Raw genomic sequence first — 25,284 nt, forward strand, 5'->3', positions numbered from 1 at the left:
TCAAGAATGAAAACTATGAAGCAAATACTCTGGGAAATGAAATCCTGCAGAACTTTCTCAGTATAAAGAATTAGAAGCATCAGAAAGGCCAACTGAATTCTGTGCCATCCCTGCCAACTCATTGTCTGGATAGGTCATTTCAAAAGGAATACTTGGTCAATCCAGATGTGCCCTGACTTCTCCCGACTCTCTGGGCAGCGGTTCTCAGCAGTAGCTGCTCTTTAAAACTCCTGAGCATCACAGAAATTTCGGTGCTCAAGGCCAACTGTCGACCAGTGAAGTATTGGTTTCTTAATACAAAAAAGGCAATAGAATATTGTTAATGTTCCCTGACTATTTCTAATGAACATTTGTGTTTAGAGGAAGGGTTTAGAGCAACTGTATCTCATATTGCTGTAAGCAATGAGGTAGAACTCTCATTCATGCCCATTAAACTCTTCAAATAAAATAAAATGAATAAGGTGCACTGGAGTAAAGTGAGAAAACATTCCAAAGTTATGAGACATGCTAAAGAGCTGGTTAAAATGGAGCACTTTCTTCCTTGACTGGGGAGGTGGGCTGATCTCCAGATAGCAAGAAGGTAAATAAATCATGTATTCTACACCCTTACTCCAATGACATGGAAACTATTAGAAAATGAATTCAGAAACTAAGTTTTTAAAAAACTGCCTTGCTTCATGTGCAAGGTAAGTGAACTCAGAGTCAGCCAACTGCTTAAGGAAGTAAATTTTTGGAAAGCCCTGATCATTGTCCCTTATGTTTCCGCATCCCACCATGCAGATTCCAATAAACCCGCTGGGAGTAATAACCCTGTCCTGTTTAAACCATCAGCATTCCACAACTGAAGACTACATTTCTTTCTGTTGGCATCTAGGGCTCAAATGCATTTACAACACAACTTGTCACCATTTACCAGGACTTAGGTAGTAAACTCTACCAAGGATAATCACATTTTGATGTTTTGTCCCTATAGTCATTTGTTAGATCATATAATCATTTTATCCTCTTCTTTGAAGTGATCTAGTAAATGCAATTAGGGTATTTAATTTAATCTGTTTTCATTATAATGTATATATATTTTTTCTTCTGGTATTGATATTGATGCAAGTTTAGAAAATTATAAAAAATGAACTGTTCCGACAACAGTTTAAGTTTAGGAAGAATTCTAAACCTTTTATGAACGCCCCACCAATGTAAATCTTAGCAATCATAATTTTTAACTAAGGTACCAAGAATAAACAAAGTGAAACTATGACCTCATTAATATATAGAAGCTGAGCTGAGCACAGCTGCCCCAGATGTCCAGACACTGGATGTAGAAGGCTCCAGTGCTCCCACCAGAATCCACGACCCTTGAAGGCAGACACTTATTCCCAGGAACATACCAGAAAGTAGGCTCACGGGGAACCCATGGGCTGCTGCCTATAATTAAGGTAGCTGAATGAGACATGTACTAATTCAGTATTTTCCTATTTCAAATCAGAGCACACATTGTTAAAGGTATCATTGTGAAATGGCAGTGTTTGTGTTAGCAGTCAGAAAATTATGGGTTCCAGTTCATTTCCCATACCTTAACAATGGATTTATTAACTGTTACAACAATAAACAATAAACTGTCTGAACTTTAATGTATTTTGTACTAAGAAAATATGGAAACAGGAACACTCTGCCTCATGGTATGCTTTTGGAATTTAAGTGAAATACAAAAACAACACCTCAAAACTAGCTGAGTATTTAAAATTAATTTAATGAAATACCAACAGGAATGAGGCAGTAGTTTGGTTCTGAATCAAAGAACCAACTGTGGAGTTCTTCAGAGTGATACAAAGCGAGAGCATAAGCAGGGCACTTACCCAGTCAATTTCCTGAGGCTTGAAAAGACGTGCCTCTCCAGCCTGAAAGAGCAGATCTTGTAACAGAAATGTCCCTGTCTGAAAGCATTTTTTAGAAACATTTGTAGATGTTTAATATGAAAGGTCACCTTTGAGAGTATAGGCAAATATTGTGCTCTTAACAGGGATATATCAGGTGTTGAGTCCTAACATCTCTTTCAAGGGCATTCCCTCAGAGACTGTCAAGAAATGCTTCCCTAAAGTTTCTCCACTTTCCAACACCACCATGAGCGGAAAACCTATGTACAGGGGTCTTTAGAAGACATTTCAGACCCAAATGCATAGTGAATAATCTAAATTGGACTTCTCCTGGTTGCTTCTTTATTATAATAAATGCACTGCCGTGTTTTGCTAACATTTCCTATAAACTAGTAGTTTTCTCTAGATGCTTGTTTATCTTCTGGTTTTGCGCTTTAGTAAATAATACTTCCCAGGGGGTACTGTGCGCTTACTTTTATCCTGCATCACAAGATATCAACTGTCTGCTTGCTGTTTTTGAGGAAGCGAATGTAGATAAGGGGCTTCGAGTTGCACAGGATTTGACTCACTTATTTTCACCTAATAGTTTAGAATTTAATACTTCTTGCTGACATCCATTATGTCATTAGGCGTTGTTAAACTTTTTCTTTTTTTTCTAGTTCTGAAAAGCACTACCTAAAGCAACAAAAAGATCAAAAGGGGGTATAAGATAGCATAGAATAACAGCTTTTGTGTACTCAGATAACAACCCCTTTGGAGACATAATGGAACGAGACAACATTGAGAACAGCAACATAGAATACTGACAAATAACTGTTGCAAGAAACTTACGTGAGATAGCCCATAAAACATGCCTAGAGCATCAAGAATAGCTTTGAACAAATGGAATGACCCCAAAGTTCTTGGATAGGTTGAGATAACAAAGATGTCTGAGTGAGTAGGTCTGGGGCAAAAATCTGAAATTATGAATTCTGGCTAATCTCCTTCTCCAGCATGACTGGCTCCATACTTCGGAATCTTGATTCTCAAAACGTGACTACTGAATCAGTGACATCAGCATTACCAGAGAACTGCTAAAAATGTCACTAGGTCCTCTGGAAGAGAAACTCAAAATTTTACTTAGCTAGATGATGTCAACATGAGCCGAGTGTGAGAAACCTTTAAGCTCAAATTTAATTTGAATAGGAGTCAAATACATGTTTTCAGAGCAAACTGGATTCAGCAGGAGTGGAGTGTGGCTCTAACTTTTTTTTCTTTTATTGGATATTATTTTATTAACATTTCTAATGCTATTCCCTTTCCTGATTTCCCTGACATAAGCCTCCTATCCCATCTCTCTCCCCTTCTTCTATAAGAGTGCTCCCCTCCCCAACCATCCCCACTTCATTCCTCACCCTGACATTCCCCTACACTGGGGGGTCCAGCCTTGGCAGGACCAAGGACTTCTCCTTCCATTGGTTCCCAACAAGGCCATCCTCTGCTACATATGCAGCTGAAGCCATTGGTCAGCCCAGTCGTTGGGTAGTGAGTTAGTCCCTGGCAGCTCTGGTTGGTTGGCATTGTTGTTCTTATGGGGTTGCAAGCCCCTTCAGCTCTTTCAATACTTTTTCTAATTCCTCCAACTGGGGGTCCCGTTCTCAGTTCAATGGTTTGCTGCTATCATTCGCCCCTGTATTTGTCACACTCTGGCTGACCCTCTCAGGAGACAGCTATGTCAGGCTCCTGTCAGCACGCACTTCTTAGCTTCATCAATCTTATCTAGTTTTGGTGGCTGTATATATTTGCCTGTATATACCTGTGGAGCAGGCTCTGAATGGCTGTTCCTTCAGTCTCTGCTCCAAACTTTGCCTCCATATACCCTCCTATAAATATTTTTGTTCCCCGTTTTAAGAAGGAGTGAGGCATCCATACTTTGCTGGTCCTTCTTGAGCTTCATGTGGTCTGTGAATTGTATCTTGGGTAATTCGAGCTTTTGGGCTAATATTCACTTATCAGTGAGTGTATACCATGTGTGTTTTTCAGTGATTGGGTTACCTCACTCAGGATGATATTTTCTAGTTCAATCCATTTGCCAATGAATTTCATAAAGTCATTGTTTTTGATAGCCGAGTAGTATAGATGTACCTCATTTTCTATATCCATTCCTCTGTCGAAGGGCATCTGGGTTCTTTCCAGCTTCTAGCTATTATAAATCAGGCTGCTATGAACATAGTGGAGCACGTGTCTTTGTTATATGTTGGAGTATCTTTTGGGTATATGCCCAGGAGAAGTATAGCTGGGTCCTCAGGTAGTAAAATGTCCAATTTTCTGAGGAACCTCCAGACAAATTTCCAGAATGGTTGTACCAGTCTGCAATCCCACCAACAATTGAGGAGTGTTTCTCTCTCTCCACATCCTTGCCAACATCTGTTGTCACATGAATTTTTGATCTTAGCCATTCTGACTGGTGTGAGGTGGAATCTAAGGGTTGTTTTGATTTACATTTCCCTGATGACTAAGGATGTTGAACATTTCCTTAGGTACTTCTCAGCCATTCAGTATTCCTCAGCTGAGAATTCTTTGTTTAGCTCTGTACCCCATTTTTAATAGGGTTATTTGTCTCCCTGCGGTCTAACTTCTTGAGTTCTTTGTATATTTTGGATATAAGCCCTCTATCTGTTGTAGGATTGGTTAAGATCCTTTCCCAATCTGTTGGTTGCCATTTTGTTCTAATAACAGTGTCCTTTACCTTACAGAAGCTTTGCAGTTTTATGAGGTCCCATTCATCGATTCTTGATCTTAGAGCATAAACCAGAAAATTTGCCCCAGGGTCCATGTGTTCGAGGCTCTTCCCCACTGTTTCTTCTATTAGCTTGAGTGTATCTGATTTTATGTGGAGGTCCTTGATCCACTTAGACTTAAGCTTTGTACAGGGTGATAAGAATGGACCGATTTGCATTCTTCTACATGCTAACCTCCAGTTGAACCAGCACCATTTGTTGAAAATGCTGTCTTTTTTCCATTGGATGGTTTTAGCTCCTTTTGTCAAAGATTGAGATGACCATTGGTGTGTGGGATCATTTCTGGATCATCAATTCTATTCCATGAATCTACCTGCCTGTCTCTGTACCAATACTATACAGTTTTTATCACTATTGCTCTGTAATACAGCTTGAGGTCAGGGATGGTGATTCCCCCAGAAGTTCTTTAATTGCTGAATATTGATTGTGCTATCCTGGGTTTTTCTTATTCCAAATGAATTTGCAAATGGTTCTTTCTAACTCTGTGAAGAATTGAGTTGGAATTTTGATGGGAACTGCATTCAATCTGCAGATTGCTTTTGGCAAAATGGCCATTTTTACTATATTAATCCTGCCAATCCATGAGCATAAGAGATCTTTCCATCTTCTAAGATCTTCTTCAATTTCTTTCTTCAGAAACTTGAAGTTCTTGTCCTACAGATCTTTCACTTGCTTGGGTAGAGTCACACCGAGGTATTTTATGTTATTTGTTACTATTGTGAAGGGTGTCATTTCCCTCATTTCTTTCTCAGCCTGTTTATCCTTTGAATAGAAGAAGGCTACTGATTTGTTTGAGTTAATTTTATATCCAGCCACTTTGCTGAAATTGATTATCAGGGTTAGTAGTTCTCTAGTAAAACGTTTGGGATGATATCATCTGCGAATAGTGATATTTTGACTTCTTCCTTTCCAATTTGTATCCCTTTCACCTCCTTTTGATGTCTGATTGCTCTGGCTAGGACATTGAGTACTATAATGAATAAGTAGGGAGAGAGTGGGCAGCCTTGTCTAGTCCCTGATTTTAGTGGGATTGCTTCAAGTTTCTTGCCATTTAGTTTGATGTTGGCTACTTGTTTGCTGTATATGGCTTTTACTATGTTTAGATATGGGCCTTGAATTCCTGATCTTTCCAAGACTTTTAATATGAAGGGTTGTTGAATTTTGTCAACTGCCTTCTCAGCATCTAATGAAATGATCATGTGGTTTTTTTTCTTTGAGTTTGTTCATATAGTGAATTATGATGATGGATTTCCATGTATTGAACCATCCCTGCATCTCTGGGATGAAGCATACTTGATCATGATGGATGATAGTGTTGATGTGTTCTTGGATTCGATTTTCAAGAATTTTATTGAATATTTTTGCATCAATATTCATAAGAGAAATTGGTCTGAAGTTCCATTTCTTTGTTGGGTCTTTGTGTGGTTTAGGTATAAGAGTAATTGTGGTTTCATAGAAGGAATTGGGTAGTGACCCATCTGTTTCTATTTTGTGAAATAGTTTGGAGAGTATTGGTGTGAGGCCTTCTATGAAGATCAGATAGAATTCTGCAGTAAACCCATCTGGTCTTGGGCTCTTTTTGGTTGGGAGATTTTAATAACTGCATCTATTTCTATAGGAGTTATGGGGCTGTTTAGATGGTTTAACTGATCCTGACTTAACTTTGGTACCTGGTATCTGTCTAGAAAATTGTCCATTTCATCCAGATTTTCCTGTTTTGTTGAGTATAGGCTTTGGTAGTAGGATCTCATGATTCTTTGAATTTCCTCAGTTTCTGATTTTATGTCTCCCTTTTCATTTCTGATTTTGTTGATTTGGATACTCTCTCAGTACCCTCTAATTAGTCTGGCTAAGGGTTTATCTATCTTGTTGATTTTCTCAAAGAACCAGCTTCTGGTTTTGTTGATTCTTTGTATAGTCCTTTTTGTTTCTCCTTGGTTGATTTCAGCCCTCAGTTTGCTTATTTCCTGCTGTCTACTCTTGGGTGTATTTGCTTCTTTTTGTTTGTTAGGTGTGTTGTCAAGCTGCTAGTGTATGCTCTCTCCAGTTTCTTTGGGGAGGCACTTAGAGCTATGAGTTTTCCTCTTAGCACAGTTTTCATTGTGTCCCATAAGTTTGGGTATGTTGTGCCTTCATTTTCATTAAATTCTAAGACGTCTTTAATTTCTTTCTTTATTTCTTCCTTGACCAAGTTATCATTGAGTAGAGTGTTGTTCATCTTCCATGTGTATGTGGGGTTTCTACCATTTTAGTTTTTATTGAAGACCAACCTTATTCTGTGGTGATCTGATAGGTTGCATGGGATTATTTCAATCTTCTTGTGGCTCTAACTTCTAACAAGCTCCTCCTTGAAGCTGATGTTCTGAGATAATAATGCATTCAAGAAGGAAGACTTTAGGGCCAATCCATCTATCTCCAGCTTACTCAAAATCAACTTAGCCTGTAACTTCCCTCACTCTCATTTTGACCCAGGTATTAACAACAAATAGAACTTAAATGTGTTACCGGTCCAATATCATGTTTAGTTTCATTGGAATTTAGCCTACAGCACTGTGATCTTTTCAGATAAAATTTAACCAAAAATAATTTGGAAATACATTTCAAGCTTCAGTGGGGATATTTTGGAGAGGCACTCATTCATGTTCATTAAATAAATGACATCTGGGGTTATGGTGCTACTTGGAACCTAAGAGAAGAAAATGCCAATGGGAAAGAAAAAGAGAATCTTTGTATACAGAAAGCTATATTTTGCTTCTAGTTTTTTATATATTTTTTGGTTTTTTTTTATTTTGAAAGGTTGCCATGTATTATTTCAGGTTACCCTCTAACTTAGTGACTTAACACAGTAAGTATTTACTGAACCTCACTATGTTCCAAAATGGAAATCAATGGGACACAGACTCATATGAAGTAGCTCGTATCTGTAAGTATGGTTCATGCTGCTTACGTGAAGGTCTTACAATGAGTACCTTTTAAAGCTTCCTGATTCTTTTTTATTCTCTCACAGTAAGACCAGACTTTCCAAAAGGGCCTCTTCACTCACAGGCTTCCCATCCAGCTTTCAGTAATTAGAACAATTGGGTCTGTTAATTTCCTTTTCCCTTAGTGTCACCTACTCCATATTCTCCTCCCCCTCTGTCTCTTTTTCTGCACTTGTCTAAATTTGCACTTCTTACATAGTGATCAGTTTTAGCAGAACATTGGACACTTCAAAACACCAAAGAACTAGCTGTAACACTCTGCCTTGATCCAGTTTCATGTTCTATTGTGTTTGCCTTTGTTATTGTTATTCACTTAAGTCTCAGGATCAAGGAGTTCCATTCTTCATCTAGAATTATTAATTCCATTTTATTTACCATATAAAATGGTTAAAATTGGATGTCAATGTGATAAGATTAATTCTCATTTGGCAAATCTTTATTTCGTAGTGTAAGTCTATGGGGGTGTTTCTGGGTGTGACTAGTACTTGAATCAGTTCACTGGATAAGAAAGTTCACTCTCACCTAATATGGTTCATCACCATCCAGTCTACTAATGGCTTGGATAATACAAAAAGACAGACAGGGTGGATTTGTATTTTCTCTCTAACTCTTCCTTTATTATCTTACTATCTCTTTCTTCCTCAATCCCTGCCATCCTCCTCTTTATTACACACTCACCCCCAATTCTTCCCACTCTTCCTGAAGAGTTGGTACATTCATCTCCCACCCTTCAGGATCAGAACTTCAGGTTCTCTGTCTTTTAGCCTCAAAATGAGTTTTAATGTTAGTTTCTTTGTTTCTCAGGCTTTTGAAGTTGAACTGAACCATATTCCCTACTTCCCTAATTCTCTAGCTTGAAAATGGACTGTAGTGAGACTATCCAACCTCCATAATTGTGTAAGCTAATTGCCACAGCAAATACCTTCTCATATACCTTCTCATATATGTATACATATAAATGTTATTGATTCTGTTTCACTGAAGAACTCTAATTAACACTCCAATATCAGATTTTGTGAACAGTGATATCTGTATGTGCCAAAACTAATCCAAATTCAACTTAGCTAGAACTGGGTACCTCCAAGGCGCAAAACAAAACTAGGTATGGTAATGCAGGTCTTCAATCCCAGAACCAAGAAGATAGAAGCAAGAGGGCCAGAAGTTCAAGGCCAGCTTTGGTTACAAGGTGAGATAGTTAGTTTAAGACCCATCTGAGCTATATAGCACAAATCAATAAACATGTTAATTATTTTTCCTACCTATTTATTTAATGGCATCACTTTGACAACCTAAGATTACAAAAATGCACATCAGCAAATAACTCAAATTAGGGTTTTTCCTCTACCTAGGGATATAAAATCTGGTTATGAGTCACTCTTTGAAAACAAGATAGTACTGCAAACATCACAACTTTAGGAATTCTAAGAATTCCCTACGAAAAATCATGTGGGTAGTTTTCAAAATGCCAAAGTCCAGGTTGCTATCAGAAAAACTATATCAAAACTATGTCTTCTGGTGTCCACCTGTGCCGGAAGCTGACCCTATGCCACAGCTCTCTGTACCCAGATACCACAAGGAGAGAGCTGGACTCCCAGAAGTGCTGACACAGCTGAGAGCACAGATAAGACCAACATTTTGGTTCTGAGGTAGGCAGAACTGTCAGGACACAGGAATCTAGGAGCAGTCTGGGACAGGATCCTTCCAGTTTCTGTCTGCACCCCGAGCTGACCCTGTGCCACAGCTTTCTGTACCCAGATACTGCAGGAAGAGAGCTGGTCTTCCAGAAGTGAAGACACACAGGTTTACAGGAGGGTAAACCGACTGTCGGAGACAGCAAGACCAGCTAACATCAGAGATAAGCAAATAGCGAGAGGCAAGGGCAAGAACTTAAGCAACAGAAACCAAGGCCACTTGGCATCATCAGAACTGAGTTCCCCCAACACAGCAAGCCCTGAACACCCCCAACACACCAGAAAAAAAAGATTCTGACTTAAAATCACAACTCATGATGATGTTAGAGGCCTTTAAGAAGGACATAAGTAACTCCCTTAAAGAAATACAGGACAACACAAGTAAACAAGTAGAAGCCATTAAAGAGGAAACACAAAAATCTCTTAAAGAATTATGGGGAAACACAACCAAACAGGTGAACAAAACCATCCAGGATCTAAAAATGGAAATAGAAACAATAAAGAAATCACAAAGGGAGACAACCCTGGAGAAAGAAAACCTAGGAAAAAAATCAGGAGTCATAGGCACAAACATTACCAACAGAATACAAGAAATAGAAGAGAGAATATCAGGGGCAGGAGATACCATAGAAAACGTGGACATAACAGTCAAAGAAAATGCAAAATGCCAAAAGTTCATAACCCAAAACATCCAGGAAATCCAGGCCAAAATGAGAAGATTAAACCTAAGGACAATAGGTATAGAAGAGAGTGAAGATTCCCAACTTAAAGGGCCAGTGAATATCTTCAATAAAGTTATAGAAGAAAACTTCCCTTATGTAAAGAAAGAGATGCCCATAGACATACAAGAAGTCTAAAGAACTCCAAGTAGATTGGACCAGAAAAGAAATTCCTCCTGTCACATAATAGTGAAAGCTACAAATGCACAAAACAAAGAAAGAGTATTAAAAGCAGTAAGGGAAAAAGGTTAAGTAACATATAAAGGCAGACCTATCAGAATCACACCAGACTTCTCAAAAAAGACTGTGAAAGAAGATCCTGGGCAGATGTCATGCAGACTCTAAAGGAACACAAATAAGCTCAGGCAATTCTATCCAGCAAAACTCACAATTAACATAGGTGGAGAAAACAAGATATTCTATGACAAAACTTAATTTACAAAATATCTTCCCACAAATCCAGCCCTACAAAAGATAATAGATGGAAAACTCTAATACAAGGAGGGCAACTAATCTAGTAATCTTCTTTTAACTAATCCAAAAAAAGATAGCGACACAAACGTAATTCCACCTCTAACAACAAAATAATAGTAAACAATGATCATTGGTCCCTAATATCTCTCAACATCAATGCTCTCAATTCCCCAATAAAAAGATATAGACTAAGAGACTGGATATGTAAAGAGGACCCAGCATTTTGCTGCATACAGGAAATGCATTTCAGTGACAGAGACAGACACTTCACCAGAGTAAAAGGCTGGGAAAAAAGTCTCCAAGCAAATGATCCCAAGAAAAAGACTGGAGTAGCCATTCTAATATCAAATAAAATTGAATTTCAACCAAAAGTTATCAAAAAATAAGGCAGGAAACTTCATACTAGTCAAAGGAAAAATCCACCAAGATGAGCTCTCAATCCTGAATACCTACACTCCAAAGGCAAGGGCAACAACATTCCTAAAAGAAACATTACTAAAACTCAAAGCATATATTGCACCTCACACAATAATAGTGGAAGTCTTCAACACCCCACTTTCATTAATGGACAGATCATGGAAGCAGAAATTGAACAGAGATGTAGAGAAATTAACAGAAGTTATGAAACAAATGGATTTAACAACTCTCTATAGAACATTTTATTCTAAAACAAAAGAATATGCCTTCTTCTCAGCACCTCATGGTACCTTCTCCAAAATTGACCATATACTCAGTCACAAAACATGCCTCAATTGATACAAGAAGATTGACATAATCACATGCATCCTATCAGATCACCATGAACTAAGACTGGTCTTCAATAACAACAAAAATGGTAGAAACCCTACATACACACGGAAGATGAACAACACTCTACTCAATGATAACTTGGAAAAGGAAGAAATAAAGAAAGAAATTAAAGACTTTTTAGAATTTAACAAAAATGAAAGCACAACATACCCAAACTTGTGGGACACAATGAAAGCAGTGCTAAGAGGAAAACTCATAGCTCTGAGTGCCTCCATAACAAAACAGGAGAAAACATACACTAGCAGCTTGACAGCACACCTAAAAGCTCTAGAACAAAAAGAAGCAAATACACCCAAGAGTAGACAGCAGGAAATAAGCAAACTGAGGGCTGAAATCAAGGAGAAACAAAAAGGACTATACAAAGAATCAACAAAACCAGAAGCTGGATCTTTGAGAAAATCAACAAGAAGGTTAAACCCTTAGCCACACTAACCAGAGCGTACAGAGAGAGTATCCAAATTAACAAAATCAGAAATGAAAAGGGAGACATAAAAACAGAAACTAAGGAAATTCAAAAAATCATGAGATTCTACTACAAAAGCCTATACTCAACAAAACAGGAAAATCTGGATGAAGTGGACAATTTTCTAGATAGATACCAGGTACCAAAGTTAAATCAGGATCAGAAAAACCATGTAAACAGTCCCGTACCTTCTAAAGAAATAGAAGCGGTTATTAAAATCTCCCAACCAAAAAAAGCCCAGGACCAGATGGGTTTAGTGCAGAACTCTATCAGACCTTTATAGAAAACCAAATACCAATACTCTCCAAACTATTCTACAAAGTAGAAGTAGAAGAAACACTATCCAATTCCTTCTTGAAGCTACAGTTACACTATACCTAAACCACACAAAGACTCATGGACACACATAGAGTTTTTGGATCCAGCCCCACATGCTGATCTCTTAATTCTTTTACTTTTTTTAAAAATTCTTTTTCTTAATGGCTTTGAGATAATAGATAAATCCTAGTCTTGCTCATAGAGAAACTAAATATCCTCTAGCGTGCACAACAGAAGACAAAGAGGGAAATGTTTTCGAATTTAAGAAATATGTGTTAGAGAATGTAGAAACACAACAATCTAAGAATGATAATATTACTATGGTATGATCTGCATCCAAAGTGTCAGAGTGTCCTTCAAAGGTCCAGTAAGTGTCCTTCAAAGGCTTGTCTATAGTTTTTCACTGTTTGGAGGTGATGCTGGGAAGAGGTGGGGTACAGTGGGAGAACTAGGGGGTCACAGCCATTGTTCCTTACCTCTATTTCTTCCTGAGTTAAGTGGCTTTGTTATGCCATGAGGTTTGTGTGATTTGCTGCCCTCTCACATGCCTGAAATGGGACAAGTCTGTCATGAATGCTAACTCCTAAAATTGTGAGCCAAGATAAGTCTTATTCTTTTGAAAGTGGACTTAAATCAGACATTTGTTATAATGGCAAAAAGGTTAATGACAATAATTGAAATACCTAAAATGAACCGTGGGAGAAAAGGTGTAAGTTTTTGACCATCTGGTGACTCCTAGAACCTTAATTAGTTTTTATGATAAACTATTGAAACACTGGGCTTCGAACCCACATTTCAAGTGGATTGCTTCATAAATTTCCTACTAGACGTATACACATCCAATGGTGTTTCACAGGTAGAGGATAATAATAATATATACCTTAAAAACATAGTTTGAGAACAAATATGCAAATTTTGTGATTTAAATGTATAATATGCAGAATTCTTTAATTATCTGTCTATTGAGGCTTATATTTATTTTATTTTTAATTTTTGCTAAATACTTTTTCCCCACTTCTATTGAAAATTAATAAGCTGAATGCATCCTAAAACTACTCCATTTATTTAATTGGAGCAGAAAGCTGTGGTGTATGGAGCAAGAGAACTTTATATATTTGTGATTAGTTTCTCATGCGGTACTTTAAATGGACAAAATGAAAGTCAAGCATCTTTTAGTTGTTCTCCTATCGGCCCCTCGTTTGGGGAGGCATATGTCCTTTGGCAGAGCTCACAGTCCTTTCCCTAATACGGCAAAGCAGCAGTGGTTAAAGAAGGCAACTGCCACATTTGTTGCTCTGGCTTCAGGGGAATTAGAAGGTGGAAGAGGCAGTGATCTGGGGCTTGGGTGTGTCCTGAGATGTCTTCCATTCCTGTTGTTTCTATACAGCAAGTCTTCATAGCAGACATTAGGGGGACCCTTCTGATAACTCCAGGTATCTATTCTCCGATTATGGAAAAGGGTCTTTCCTACTTTGAAGTGCTCAGAGCAATAACTGAAGCCTTTAAGGTCAATGTCAGATATCATGCATATCAGATATCATGCATATCAGATTTTTAAATTACAATTCATAACAGTAGCAGAGTCACAGTTATGAAGTAGCAACAGAAATAATTTTATGGTTAGCGGTCACCACAGTGTAAGGAACTGTATTAAAGGGATGCAGCATTAGGAGGCAAGGTAGATAACCTAGCATTTGCTGTGGGATTAGTAGGGCTGGCACTTTACCTGAAATCCCATTCTATTTGCCTCTGTTGTTTGTGAGCCTTTCCCAAGCCTGTTCCTTTAGGAAAGTTCCTCACAAAAGCTCCTTAAGTTTGAGGTTCCCCACCTGCTGCAACAAACTGTCACACTTCTAAAGTTCTCTACACAGGCCATCTTGTTTTCCCACCTACAGAGACCTGCACCCTCTGGACACTAAAGCACAGATACCAATTTGCTCCCCTGTCTCCACCCATCCCCTTCAAGACTTTTGAGGGGATAGATAAGATGTGTTGAACTTGTTTGCCTCCTGTATAAAATAGCACACCACAGGAATCAGACCCGGAGTCAGGAAGAGAACCTGACTCATCTTAGGGTGACTTGTTCAGAGTAGGAGTGTCAGCTCTTCTCCTGCTTAGTAAGCAAAAAGTACAGGCTTGTCAGTTTGGATATCCTTGGATGGGGCAACCATAATCCTAAGTATAGGCTTGTTGAATGTAGAAAGGCCCTGAGGTAGAGGGAGGCAGAGATATGCCCCAGTGATTTTTCCCTTACTCCTCAGCTTCCTGCAACTAAGCTACTTTGCTAGAACTGCTGCCTCTGCCTTTGGTCCAACACAAGAGATGCATGGCTATTGGCTGGGTCCCATCTGCTTTCTAGATTTCAGTAAACACTTAGAGATAGCCAAGAAATGGCTGCAGAGAGGTACTCATTTACTGTTTTCTTGTCCTCATTTTGACACCTCTGCCTTGTCTCACCCCTGTATCCCCATCCCCAGCACACACTGCTGCTCCTTGGAAACCTGAAGGATGTTGTATTTATCTTTCTGTATTAATATTCCAAGCCTTGAAGCGTATTTCCTCTCAAACTGATATCGTCTCCAGTGTAAGTTGAGTGTCCTATAATTCAAATAATTTCTAATATTAACTACAATCAAGCATAACTCCCAAGCTGGTTTAGAGCCCATTTTTCCTAACAATTTTTCCTAGCACTAGTTACAACTCATACGCAGAAGACTCCCAGGCAACTCACAAGTTGTGCCAGGTGCAGCTACCCATTAAAGGTTCTCCTAGCCCTTTCTTCTTGTCACTTTACTAACTAGAATAGCCCACAGGCACAGGAAAGCACCATGCTTATTGTTATGTGTTTGGATTTACATTACATTTTGTATGTGTGTGTATGTGTGTGGATGTGTATAAGTATATGTGTGTGTGGTATGCACTAATTGATAAGTGGCTATTAGCCCAAATGCTTGAATTACCCTAGATGCACAGAACACATGAAACTCAAGACAGATGATCAAACTGTGAATGCTTCACTCCTTCTTTAAAAGGGGAACAAGAATACCCTTGGCAGGGAATAGGGAGGCAAAGATTAAAACAGAGGCAGAAGAAACACCCATTCAGAGCTTGCCCCACATGTGGCCCATACATATACAGCCACCCAATTAGACAAGATGGATGAAGCAAAGAAGTGCAGGCCGACAGGAGCCGGATGTAGATCTCTCCTGAGAGACACAGCCAGAATATAGCAAATACATAGGCGAATGCCAGCAGCAAACCACTGAACTGAGAATAGGACCCCCGTTGAAGGAATCAGAGAAAGGACTGGAAGAGCTTGAAGGGGCTCGAGACCCCATATGAACAACAATGCCAAGCAACCAGAGCTTCCAGGGACTAAGCCACTACCTAAAGACTATACATGGACTGACCCTGGACTCTGACCTCATAGGTAGCAATGAATATCCTAGTAAGAGCACCAGTGGAAGGGGAAGCCCTTGGTCCTGCTAAGACTGAACCCACAGTGAACGTGATTGTTGGGGGGAGGGTGGTAATGGGGGGAGGGGGGAGGGGAACACCCATATAGAAGGGGAAGGGGAGGGGCTAGGGGGATGTTGGTCCAGAAACCAGGAAAGGGAATAACAATCGAAATGTAAATAAGAAATACTCAAGTTAATAAAGAAAAAAAAAGTGTATGTGTGTGAGTGTGTGTGTAGTGTGTGTATATGAGTGTAGTGTGTGTGTATATGAGTGGGTATGTATATGAGTGTAGTGTATGTGTCTGTGTGTGTGTCTCTGTGTACATGAGTGTGTGTGTGTGTAGTGTGTGTGTATGAGTGTAGTGTGTGTGTATATGAGTGGGTATGTATATGAGTGTAGTGTCTGTATATGTGTCTGTGTGTGTGTCTCTGTGTACATGAGTGTGTGTGTGTGTGTGGCTGTGGAGTGTGTGTATGTGTGTGTGTATATGTGTGTATATGTGTGTATGTGTGTGTGTATGTGTGTGTGTATGTGTGTGTGTGTGGCTGTGGAGTGTGTGTATATGTGTGTGATGTGTGTGTGTGTGTGGCTGTGGAGTGTGTGTATATGTGTGTGTGTGTGTTTGGTGTGTGTGTGAGTATGGAGTGTGTGTGTGTGTGTGTGTGGCTGTGGAGTGTGTGTATATGTGTGTGTATGTGTGTGTGTGTGTGTGTGTGTGTGTGTGTGTGTGAGTATGGAGTGTGTGTGTGTCCTGATTGTCCAGCCATTCCTGGAGCATGAACTTTGTAGCTGACAACATAGTGTTGTGATATCAGAAAGGTTGGACATTCCTGCAGGATCAAATCAACATGTATTCAGTCCCTGTGTGTTCTCTGCAGGTTGTGGGATGAGGCAGAAATTATCAGTGCTTGTTTCTGGCAGCCAATCCCATCTCTCTGGTTATACAGGAGTCACCTCATTAGTAAAAGTAATGATTCCAAATGGTAAGAACTCCAAGGGTTCGAGAAGCTTTGTACCAAAGATAGGCAAAACATATTTATTATTATAAACCACAATCTTAAGATTTTCTGAGGGATGTGGATCTGTCAGATTCTCCTGCTGTTTGCTGAGACTACAGTAGACAGTCTCTGAAGACTTCTATCAAGTCATTATCAATGCTATAGTATGTTTATATCCCTCTAAACTTCACATAATGAAGCCTAACCTTGAAAGTGATGTCATTAGGTGGGTCTTTGTGGAGTCACTAAGGCAGAGCTCCCTCAAAAATTGCCCTGGGGAGCTTATTTTCCCTTTTCAGCACATAACTCACAATAGGGCATCAAAAATCAGCAACCTGAAGAAAAGTTCTCACTATGCTGCCCTGCCTATGCTATACTCTGACCTCAGAATTTTTAGCCTCCCAAGTTATGAGTACTATTGTTTGTAAGCCACATAGTGTGTGACCGTTGTTATAGTAGCCCAAAGAAACTGTGATTTACCCACACACAACAGGTGCTGTGACCTGGACCAAAAACTTTAGTGGGAATCCATGAAAGTGATTTTCAACTTTTAAAACAGAAAAAGAATGGATTTTTTGTTGAAAAAAACTACTTTAATATACAATATTAATGTATTTGTCTTTATATCAATACAGTCTTGTATGTAAGCCTTATGTGGTTGTCTTTTGAATGTAGAAATTGTCCTGTGAAGGTTTAAGCGCCTACCACCCACAGCAGTCATGAGGCAGCCCTGTCCCCAGGCAGACTTTCAGAAATTGGGGAAAATGCAGGAACCTCTGATGTTTAGACATTATATTCTTTCAGTTTACTAAGCCTTGGGAATGGAGGTATTCTATAGAAAGGAATGTTAATTAAATGGCAGAATTCCTTCCAACTTAAAAGGTGTTGGATATATTTCTGAAAGGGATCCTGATGGCCACAGTGTGGATACCACTGTGCACAGACCTCTCCCCGAATGCTTGCAAACAGTGGCAGACCACCATGCCAAACTTTGAGGGCTGAGTCATAAAATCTTAGAACTTGGACCAACTGTTGGACCTCCTGGGCACAACCCTGAGTCAGTCATCACTCAGCATCAGTCTGAGCACATCCAGACATTGCTCTTGGAGGTTTCAGAACAGTTTCCAACTGTGTTATTATCGTCTAAAGAAGCTCTAATGGTAAGAAAATGCAGAGACTCAGGTTGTCATGGAAACAGCAGAAGATTCAACTCAGAATGAGTGTACCACTGGATATCTGAGCCAGGGATGGTGGATGATTCATAAACTCTGGGCGGTACCCACAAGGATCATTGTCGTCTCTTCCTCTTGGGGAGTTTGTTCCAGACCATCATCTACCACCTTGTGGAGGGTGCTATAGTGCTCACGGTCTTGGTGGAAGGAGTGTAGCTCGGATGCAGCCTCCCAGGCAGCAAAAGAGGGCATGGGAAAAGGATCTGGCTTCTTGTTTTCAAAAAAGCATTTGAGGTTCCTCTCGCTCAGCTTGTTGGCATATTCCAGGAGTTTGTTTTCCAATTGCTCCTTCTCCCTTTGTGCATATGTCTTCCAAAAACTCAGCTGCAGATAGCTGACTTTAGATCTGCAGCGTGCATAACAAGTGGTCAGCAGGGAGAAGAAGGATGCTGAACAAATCAGGCACCATCCTAGAATCTTAAGAGCAAAAGAAATATTGAGGACACAGAAAAGCAAAATGGTATCTCAGGGAGGTGGATAGCTTACAGGACAATATTAATACTGTAATCATTACTACCATTACATTTGAAATTATTCATCTTAACTTTAAATGCTTTTTGATGTCAAAGTAGAGAGTCAACTCGATAGTCATTTTTATACTCAACATTGTTGCTTTGCAAAGGAAATCAGGAAGGCTGAAAAATGGGAAGAAGGGCTGTTTAATAACTTATTACTAAAGCACATCAAGATAGTATCAGCAGAAGAAAGAATTCTTTCTAATGAGTCATAGTGGTCATTTGATCAGTTTGTTAGACAGATGTCCGGGTGTAACTTTAAGGATTATTTGTTTTTAATTTCTAAAATTAGAAAAAGCAAACTTTTTTAAAATAAGAATGATCCTCTTTTTTTACTTTAAAAGCAAATGTCTATAGTTAACATATCTTCTAAATTTGTTGCCTCCAGTTTAACTTTTTATTTTTAATTATTTTTATTAAAATCATCAAAAATTTTATTGCTATAATTTTCTTAAGCCAAGACTTGATAATTTCAAAGAAAGTGGATTATAAGTTAGACAATATACACATAGCACATTTCCAACATTATTTTTGTTTTATCATTATGAATATAATGAATATGGAAATCTCAGAGAAAATTGCTGTTTAAATAATTCTAACATTTTATATAACCTGTGCCTTATTCTTAACTATGTTACTAGATTTTCTTTAATTTTTTATTGAATATTTTATTTACATTTTAAATATTATTTCCTTTCCTGGTTTCCAGGACATAAGCCCCCTATCCCATTCCCCTCCACATCTACTTCCCCTCCTTACCTCCCCTACATTCCCCTACACTGAGATGTCCAGCCTTGGCAGGACTAAGGCCTTATTTTTCCATTGGTGCCCAACAAGGTCATCCTCTGCTACATATGCAGTTGGAGCCATGGGTCAGTCCATGGGTAGTCAGTCTTTGGGTAGTGGTTTAGTCCCTGGAAGCTCTGGTTGGTTGGCATTGTTTTCTTATGGTGTTGCAAGCCCCTTCAGCTCTTTCAATCCTTTCTCTAATTCCTCCAACGGGGATCCTGTTCTCAGTTCAATGGTTTGCTGCTAGCATTCCCCTCTGTATTTAGCATGCTCTGGCTGTACCTCTCAGGGGACAGCTATATCAGGTTCCTGTCAGCATGCACTTCTTAGCTTCTTCAATCTTATCTAGTTCTGGTGGCTGTATATATATGGGCTATATATACCTGTGGAGCAGGCTCTGAATGGCTGTTCCTTCAGTCTCTGCTCCAAACTTTGCCTCCATATCCCCTCCTATAAATATTTTTGTTCTCCCTTTTAAGAAGGAGTGAAGCATCCACACTTTGGTTGTCCTTCTTCTCGAACTTCATGTGGTCTGTGGATTGTATCTTGGGTAATTCGAGCTTTGGGGTTAATATCCACTTATCAGTGAGTACATACCATGTGTGTTTTTCAGTGATTGGGTTACCTCACTCAGGATGATATTTTCTAGTTCAACCCATTTGCCTATGAATTTCATGAAGTCATTATTTTTGATAGCTGAATAGTACTCCATTGTGTAGATGTACCTCATTTTTTGTTTCCCTTCCTCTGTTCAAGTGCATCTGGGTACTTTCCAACTTCTGGCTATTATAAATCAGGCTGCTATGAACATAGTGGAGCATGTGTCTTTGTTGTATGTTGGAGCATCTTTGGGGTATGCCCAGGAGAAGTATAGTTGGGTCCTCAAGTAATGCAATGTCCAATTTTCTGAGGACTGATTTCCAGACTGATTTCCAGAGTGGTTCCAGTTTAACTTTTCATAATTTGAATTAACTTTATATTCAAGTAACTAACATATTTCTTGTAAGCATCTCCTGATTTCAGTTCAAAGGACCCTTAGCTCATGAGCTTAGTTGAGAACAAAAACAATATTCTGCAAATGGGTCCACTCATATTAGAACTTTAGCTTTACCTCAGTGGTTCCCAAACTCTGGCCCAGAAATATAGATACTAAGGGGTCTCAGCCTTTATATAAATCACATTCCTTAGGTCAACCACCCAAATTTCTTCTCACCATAGGTACTACCTGTACTATAATATCTACTATAATATCAAAGTTAGCCATTGGAGAGAGTATTTTGTGTGAAGCTAATCAATTCTACCGATTATCTACCTGTTTTCCGGCATCTCTTTCTGTTCTATGATAACCCAGAGGGGCCAGTCACACTGTGTGAGAATCCTCCTCCTCAGCTTCAGTCACCAGTGGGCTTGTGTTTGACTCCTTGGACCTTTCTCTTTCTTTCAGCATCCCCTCTTCTTCCCTATGACTGGGCTTCTTGTAAAAGCCATTCTCCTCTACCTGAGCTAATCCTGATGAGTTAGAAACTATATGATCAGCTTCATACTCTTTTCCTTCTCACCTGACTGGTGAGTCTTGTCCTCCTCCTTCCAGATTCACGGCTCCTAGAATCCAGCTAGAATGTTATGATTGTGCCCATCCCAGCCCCTAATTCTGTTCTATTTGTCTCTTCCCCCAAATCCTGGCTGTTTTCTCACTTTGGAATGCTTAATAACGTTCTAAAAGCTTCATGACTATTTATGTCCATTATGTCTAAATAACTTTCCACAATAGGTGTTATTGTCCCCTACTGTGAGAAAATTGGGGTTCAGAGCTGGACATCACAGACCGGGGATTGGCAGCGTCAAGATTCAACACCAGCTGACTCCATGACAGAGCTCTTTCCACAACTCCATTCCACCTTCCTTAAGAGCAGAGAGTCATCCAGCTGTGTTTCTTGTTGCTCTGCCCCACCCGTGAATGAATGCACTTTTCCACCTCCGCCCACATGCCCAATTATTGTTTTGGACTGTGTGATGCCTGCTGCCGTCTGAACCTCATGGTCAGCACCTGCTATTGCTATACCTCCTTTCAGCCACATCTCGTAAGCATCTTCCTGTAGGTCCTTCTCATTCTACTGGAGTATCAACAGGTCTTTGTGTCCAGTCTCAGCTATGCCCGGATGTGCATGCTTTCTTTGAGCTTATATTTAAAGAGGAGCTTAAACAATGAGGAGTGTTTGGGGTTGGCACTGACTGAATGGAGCTCAGTGCATACAGAGGTAAGCCATGTGTCATTCACACTATCATAACATTAGTAATGAATACCTTCCTTCAACAAAAGGTGGAAGGCAGTCAGAGAAGCCTTAAATGTTTGATCTACCCTATGTTTTATGAATTAAACAAAGGAGTTTATTAAGGGAAATTCTTTGACTTATTAGTTTATGAAGAATATAACCTTACTAGTAACCATCTTCTATTGTAGCATGTGTGTGATTAGCATGGAGATTTCCTTGAGTTACCACAGTAGTAACTGGTATTCCAAAGCAGAAGCCAACTTCGCTATGATGTGTCTGTTGTAAGGGCCAGTCCTTGCTAAAAAGAGTAAAATTAGTGTGTGCCTGTGCATTTACCCAGAACTCAACACTATTCCCGAGAAAGGATGACTCTGTTGACTTACTCCTACCTCTTTTGACCTCAGAAATAAAAAAAAAGAGAAAAAAGAAAAATCAACTTCATTGCAAGACTATGCACCTGGATCTGTGTTCAGATACTTGGCAAGATAACAAGTTCCTTCCTTGTATTGATTAGTTAAAGCTGGAAATTACTGCCCACAAGGAAAACAGTTCTCCAAATTCTGAGCTTCTAAAGTAGCGTGAGAACTTCCTTAGTCATACAGCACAGAGAGTAAAAGCCATTAACTCCCCGGGGAATGTGGCCTTCTTTACCAAAGACCATTTAAAGACTTCACAGTCCCATTTTATTTGGGAAACTCTCAATCCTGACATCATTCACGCATAGAAATACCAGTTACCACTGTGGTTACTCAAGGAAATCCCTATGCTAATCACACACATGCTACTTTGAAAAGTGGTCGGTGATTTGGCTCAGCAATATTTCAGTGGGTGAATAGGATGTGTCTGTGTTTTCTGAGACACCAGCTTGAAAAAAATTATTGATAGAAGCTGCTTAATTACAGCTCGGGGTTAGCACTCAGTGCATGACTTTGTGTTCTGCATTATTTACAGAGTCAACCCAGAGAGATAGTTTTGAGCACTTAAGTATTTACATATGCATAACCCAAAGGATATTTTCTCTTTGGAAATGGATACTACACAATCCAATCAGCAATTTTACTGAACCATCTTGTCCCTAAAAAGCTTTTCCTGAGATTCTCTTACTGCTACATCATGTTCCTATTTCCACTTAGTGTCAAAATATCCTGGTAAGACTCAGACTGCCTGATAAAAGGAAGACAGAGCAGTTCTCACTGCGAGCAAATGGCGTGTTTGTCCTTACCTGAGACTGGGCCTGCAGAGACAGCCTCACCTCTTCACTGTCCATGGCTGCCATGCTACTTTTACCGCAAGAGACTTTGTGCAGTTCTTCCCAGCACTCTTTGGGCTTCCCCTTGCAAATCATCTCCAGGAGTCTTGTACTTCTTGTTCCACTCATAGCACATTCATAAAACGTCCCATTAAGCAAAGCCACAGAGAGCCACATCACCGGAGCCACCAGTGAACTCAGTGTGATGTGGCCCAGGACGTAGAAGAAGCGGCAGCAGCGTCTCCTAGGAAATATTTTTTGGGGGTTCATACAGCAACCAGTGAAGAGCCTCCAGGCCTTGTTATTCAGAAAGAATCCAAGGATCAGTAACACCCAGGCAGGGGCAAAGAGGAAAACCAGTCCATATGCAGTGTTCTCAATGCTGCAGGGGCACTTAAATGCCACTAGGGAGAAGAGACGTTCACTTCCCACGGTGAGCAAAGCCATGAAGCTGTAACCAATAGCAGTTTTTTGGTTAAGAAAGAATTTTAAAATGCTCTGAAAAGCATCCATGTCGGACACACACACACGAAGAGGAAAAGACGTTTGCCTTGGTTTTAACACAGCAACTATGGCTGTGGCTGAGGGTGGAGCTCTTTTGAAAGAACAGTCCTCCTCTGCATCCAGTCAGATAAGAAAACAATGTCATTCCCCAGGAATGCTTTATTTCCCAACAGCGTTCAGATAATGCCTCCTACTGGTGGTTGCTGACACTTGAGGGTAGACCAAAACACTGAAAGTAAATGAAGGTTCCTTTTAGTAACTTTGCATATGCTTTTGATTGCAAATCGAAAATTCTCATTCAATTTATAGCATAGAAAAGCATTTTCCAGTGGTTCCAGAAATGTATTTCAGCAACCGACTAGTAGCCAAAGCCAATCTCCAGACCCCTGTTTCACAATAGGTTTCTTCTTATGTTCTATGCCCTAAGATTTAGTAGACAGGGGTTCTGGCTTCCTGAAAGGGCTTTCTTCATTAGAGACTTGAAACATCGTTTTGAGGGTGGAATTATACGGGAAGTCTAATAACTATGCAGGCTTTTAGAGAAAAGGAGACATTCTCCTTTGTCCTCATTTCTCTTCATGGAACTTCTTGATTCATATATCATAAGTTTTCTTTTCCTTTTCTTCCTTTCTTTCTTCCTTCCTTCCTTTCTTTCTTTCTTTTGTTTTTGTGGGAGGGGGAGTCACAAAGACAATCCTTCTAACACAGATGCCAAATCTGCATTAGGCTATCTTCTGGGCTCCAAACCTCCCACCAATTGGCCATATGGGCCATTACTGAACCTCAGTGTTCATACAAGAACATGTTTCTGTCTAAAGGGCCTCTACACCCCACTTTGTTCACTTAGCAAATGCTAGCTGACCCCAGGCTCTCGTTTTCTAGGACTAAACATGGTGTCACACATAGATTGGAAACTCAATTGAAAGTTTGATTTGCAGGGGGCTACTGAATTTGTGCTGTGGTAGGATCGTGCAAGATAGACAGTCCTCCTGTCTGTTAAATCAACCAATAAGCACATGAATGAAACTTTTTGTAGTTCACATTGTAGGTAATTTAAGAAAATTGCTTCCATTTCTCTCCTACACTGCTCTTAATTTAAAAATTAAGTTAATTAACCCCTGTGAATGACGTCAGCATGTCCAGTTGTCAGATTTCCATAGATAGGCTAAAGCAACTTGGCCTAGGTATTTTGTGAAAGGATTTGTGCCTTGGACTAGGACTAAAAGGCTGCAGTCTTGGCTGGTCTTCTCACTTCTCTAAATAGCAGATTATACATTTGTGAGCTTTAAAAGAAAGAGAGAAGCTGGCGAGATGGCTACATGAGTAAAGGACCTTTTCACTAAGCCTCAGAACCCATACAGTTCAAGGGGAGACCCAGCTACTAGCTGTTCTCTGACTGTGTGCTATCCACATAAACATATACAAACAGACAAACAATCAAATGTGAAATAATGTTTCAAAACAAAGTGAGTCCTAAGCTGCTTCAGCACGCCTTGAAAATAAAGGCAGATTGGAAAAAAAAAAAAAAAACGAGAATGAAGGAGGCTAAGGTTTCTCCTGTTTCTAGGTTGTAGGGTTCTTTGAGCCCTGTACCACAGCGGCCACTTTTTTTTTTTTCAGTTGTATTTAGATTTTTTTTTAATTTTTTTCTTCCATCTTTATTAAATTGGGTATTCCTTATTTACATTTCAAATGTTATTCCCTTCCCGGTTTCCAGTCCATCAGCCCCCAACCCCTCCCCTTCCCCTTCTATATGAGTGTTCCCCTCCCCATCCCCCCATTATTGCCCCCCAATAATCCCATACACTGGGGGTCCAGCCTTGGCAGGACCAAGGGCTTCTCCTTCCACTGGTGCCCCAACAAGGCAATTCCCTGCTACATATGCAGTTGGAGCCCTGGGTCAGTCCATGTATAGTCTTTGGGTAATAGTTTAGTCCCTGGACGCTCTAGTTGGTTGGCATTGTTTTTCTTATGGGGTCTCAAGCCCCTTCAGCTATTTCAGTCCTTTCTCTGAATCCTTCAACGGGGGTCCCGTTCTCAGTTCAGTGGTTTGCTGCTGGCATTCTCCTATGTATTTGCCATGCTCTGGCCACAGCAGCCACTTTTGACAACTCACTTACTACGCATTTATGTTGTTCTGTCCACTTTCCCTTGCTCC

At 39.8% G+C, this 25,284-nt stretch overlaps 2 protein-coding genes across 2 annotated transcripts in view; one reads left to right on the top strand and one right to left on the bottom strand.

The window, feature by feature from the left end:
- Trappc3l (trafficking protein particle complex subunit 3L) overlaps positions 1-25,284 on the top strand; it is a 91,571-nt gene that overhangs the window by 56,159 nt on the left and 10,128 nt on the right. The window lies entirely within an intron of this gene.
- Calhm5 (calcium homeostasis modulator family member 5) lies at positions 17,164-23,242 on the bottom strand. The gene is made up of 2 exons (NM_001024977.2): positions 22,596-23,242; positions 17,164-18,213 (listed from the first exon to the last, which is right to left on the bottom strand). Exons 1-2 carry the CDS (start codon positions 23,133-23,135, stop codon positions 17,824-17,826), a joined length of 930 nt encoding a protein of 309 aa, NP_001020148.1. The 5' UTR covers positions 23,136-23,242; the 3' UTR covers positions 17,164-17,823.

This window comes from Rattus norvegicus, chromosome 20 (assembly GCF_036323735.1).
Source record: "Rattus norvegicus strain BN/NHsdMcwi chromosome 20, GRCr8, whole genome shotgun sequence".
In the NCBI taxonomy this organism is placed as follows: Eukaryota; Metazoa; Chordata; class Mammalia; order Rodentia; family Muridae; genus Rattus; species Rattus norvegicus.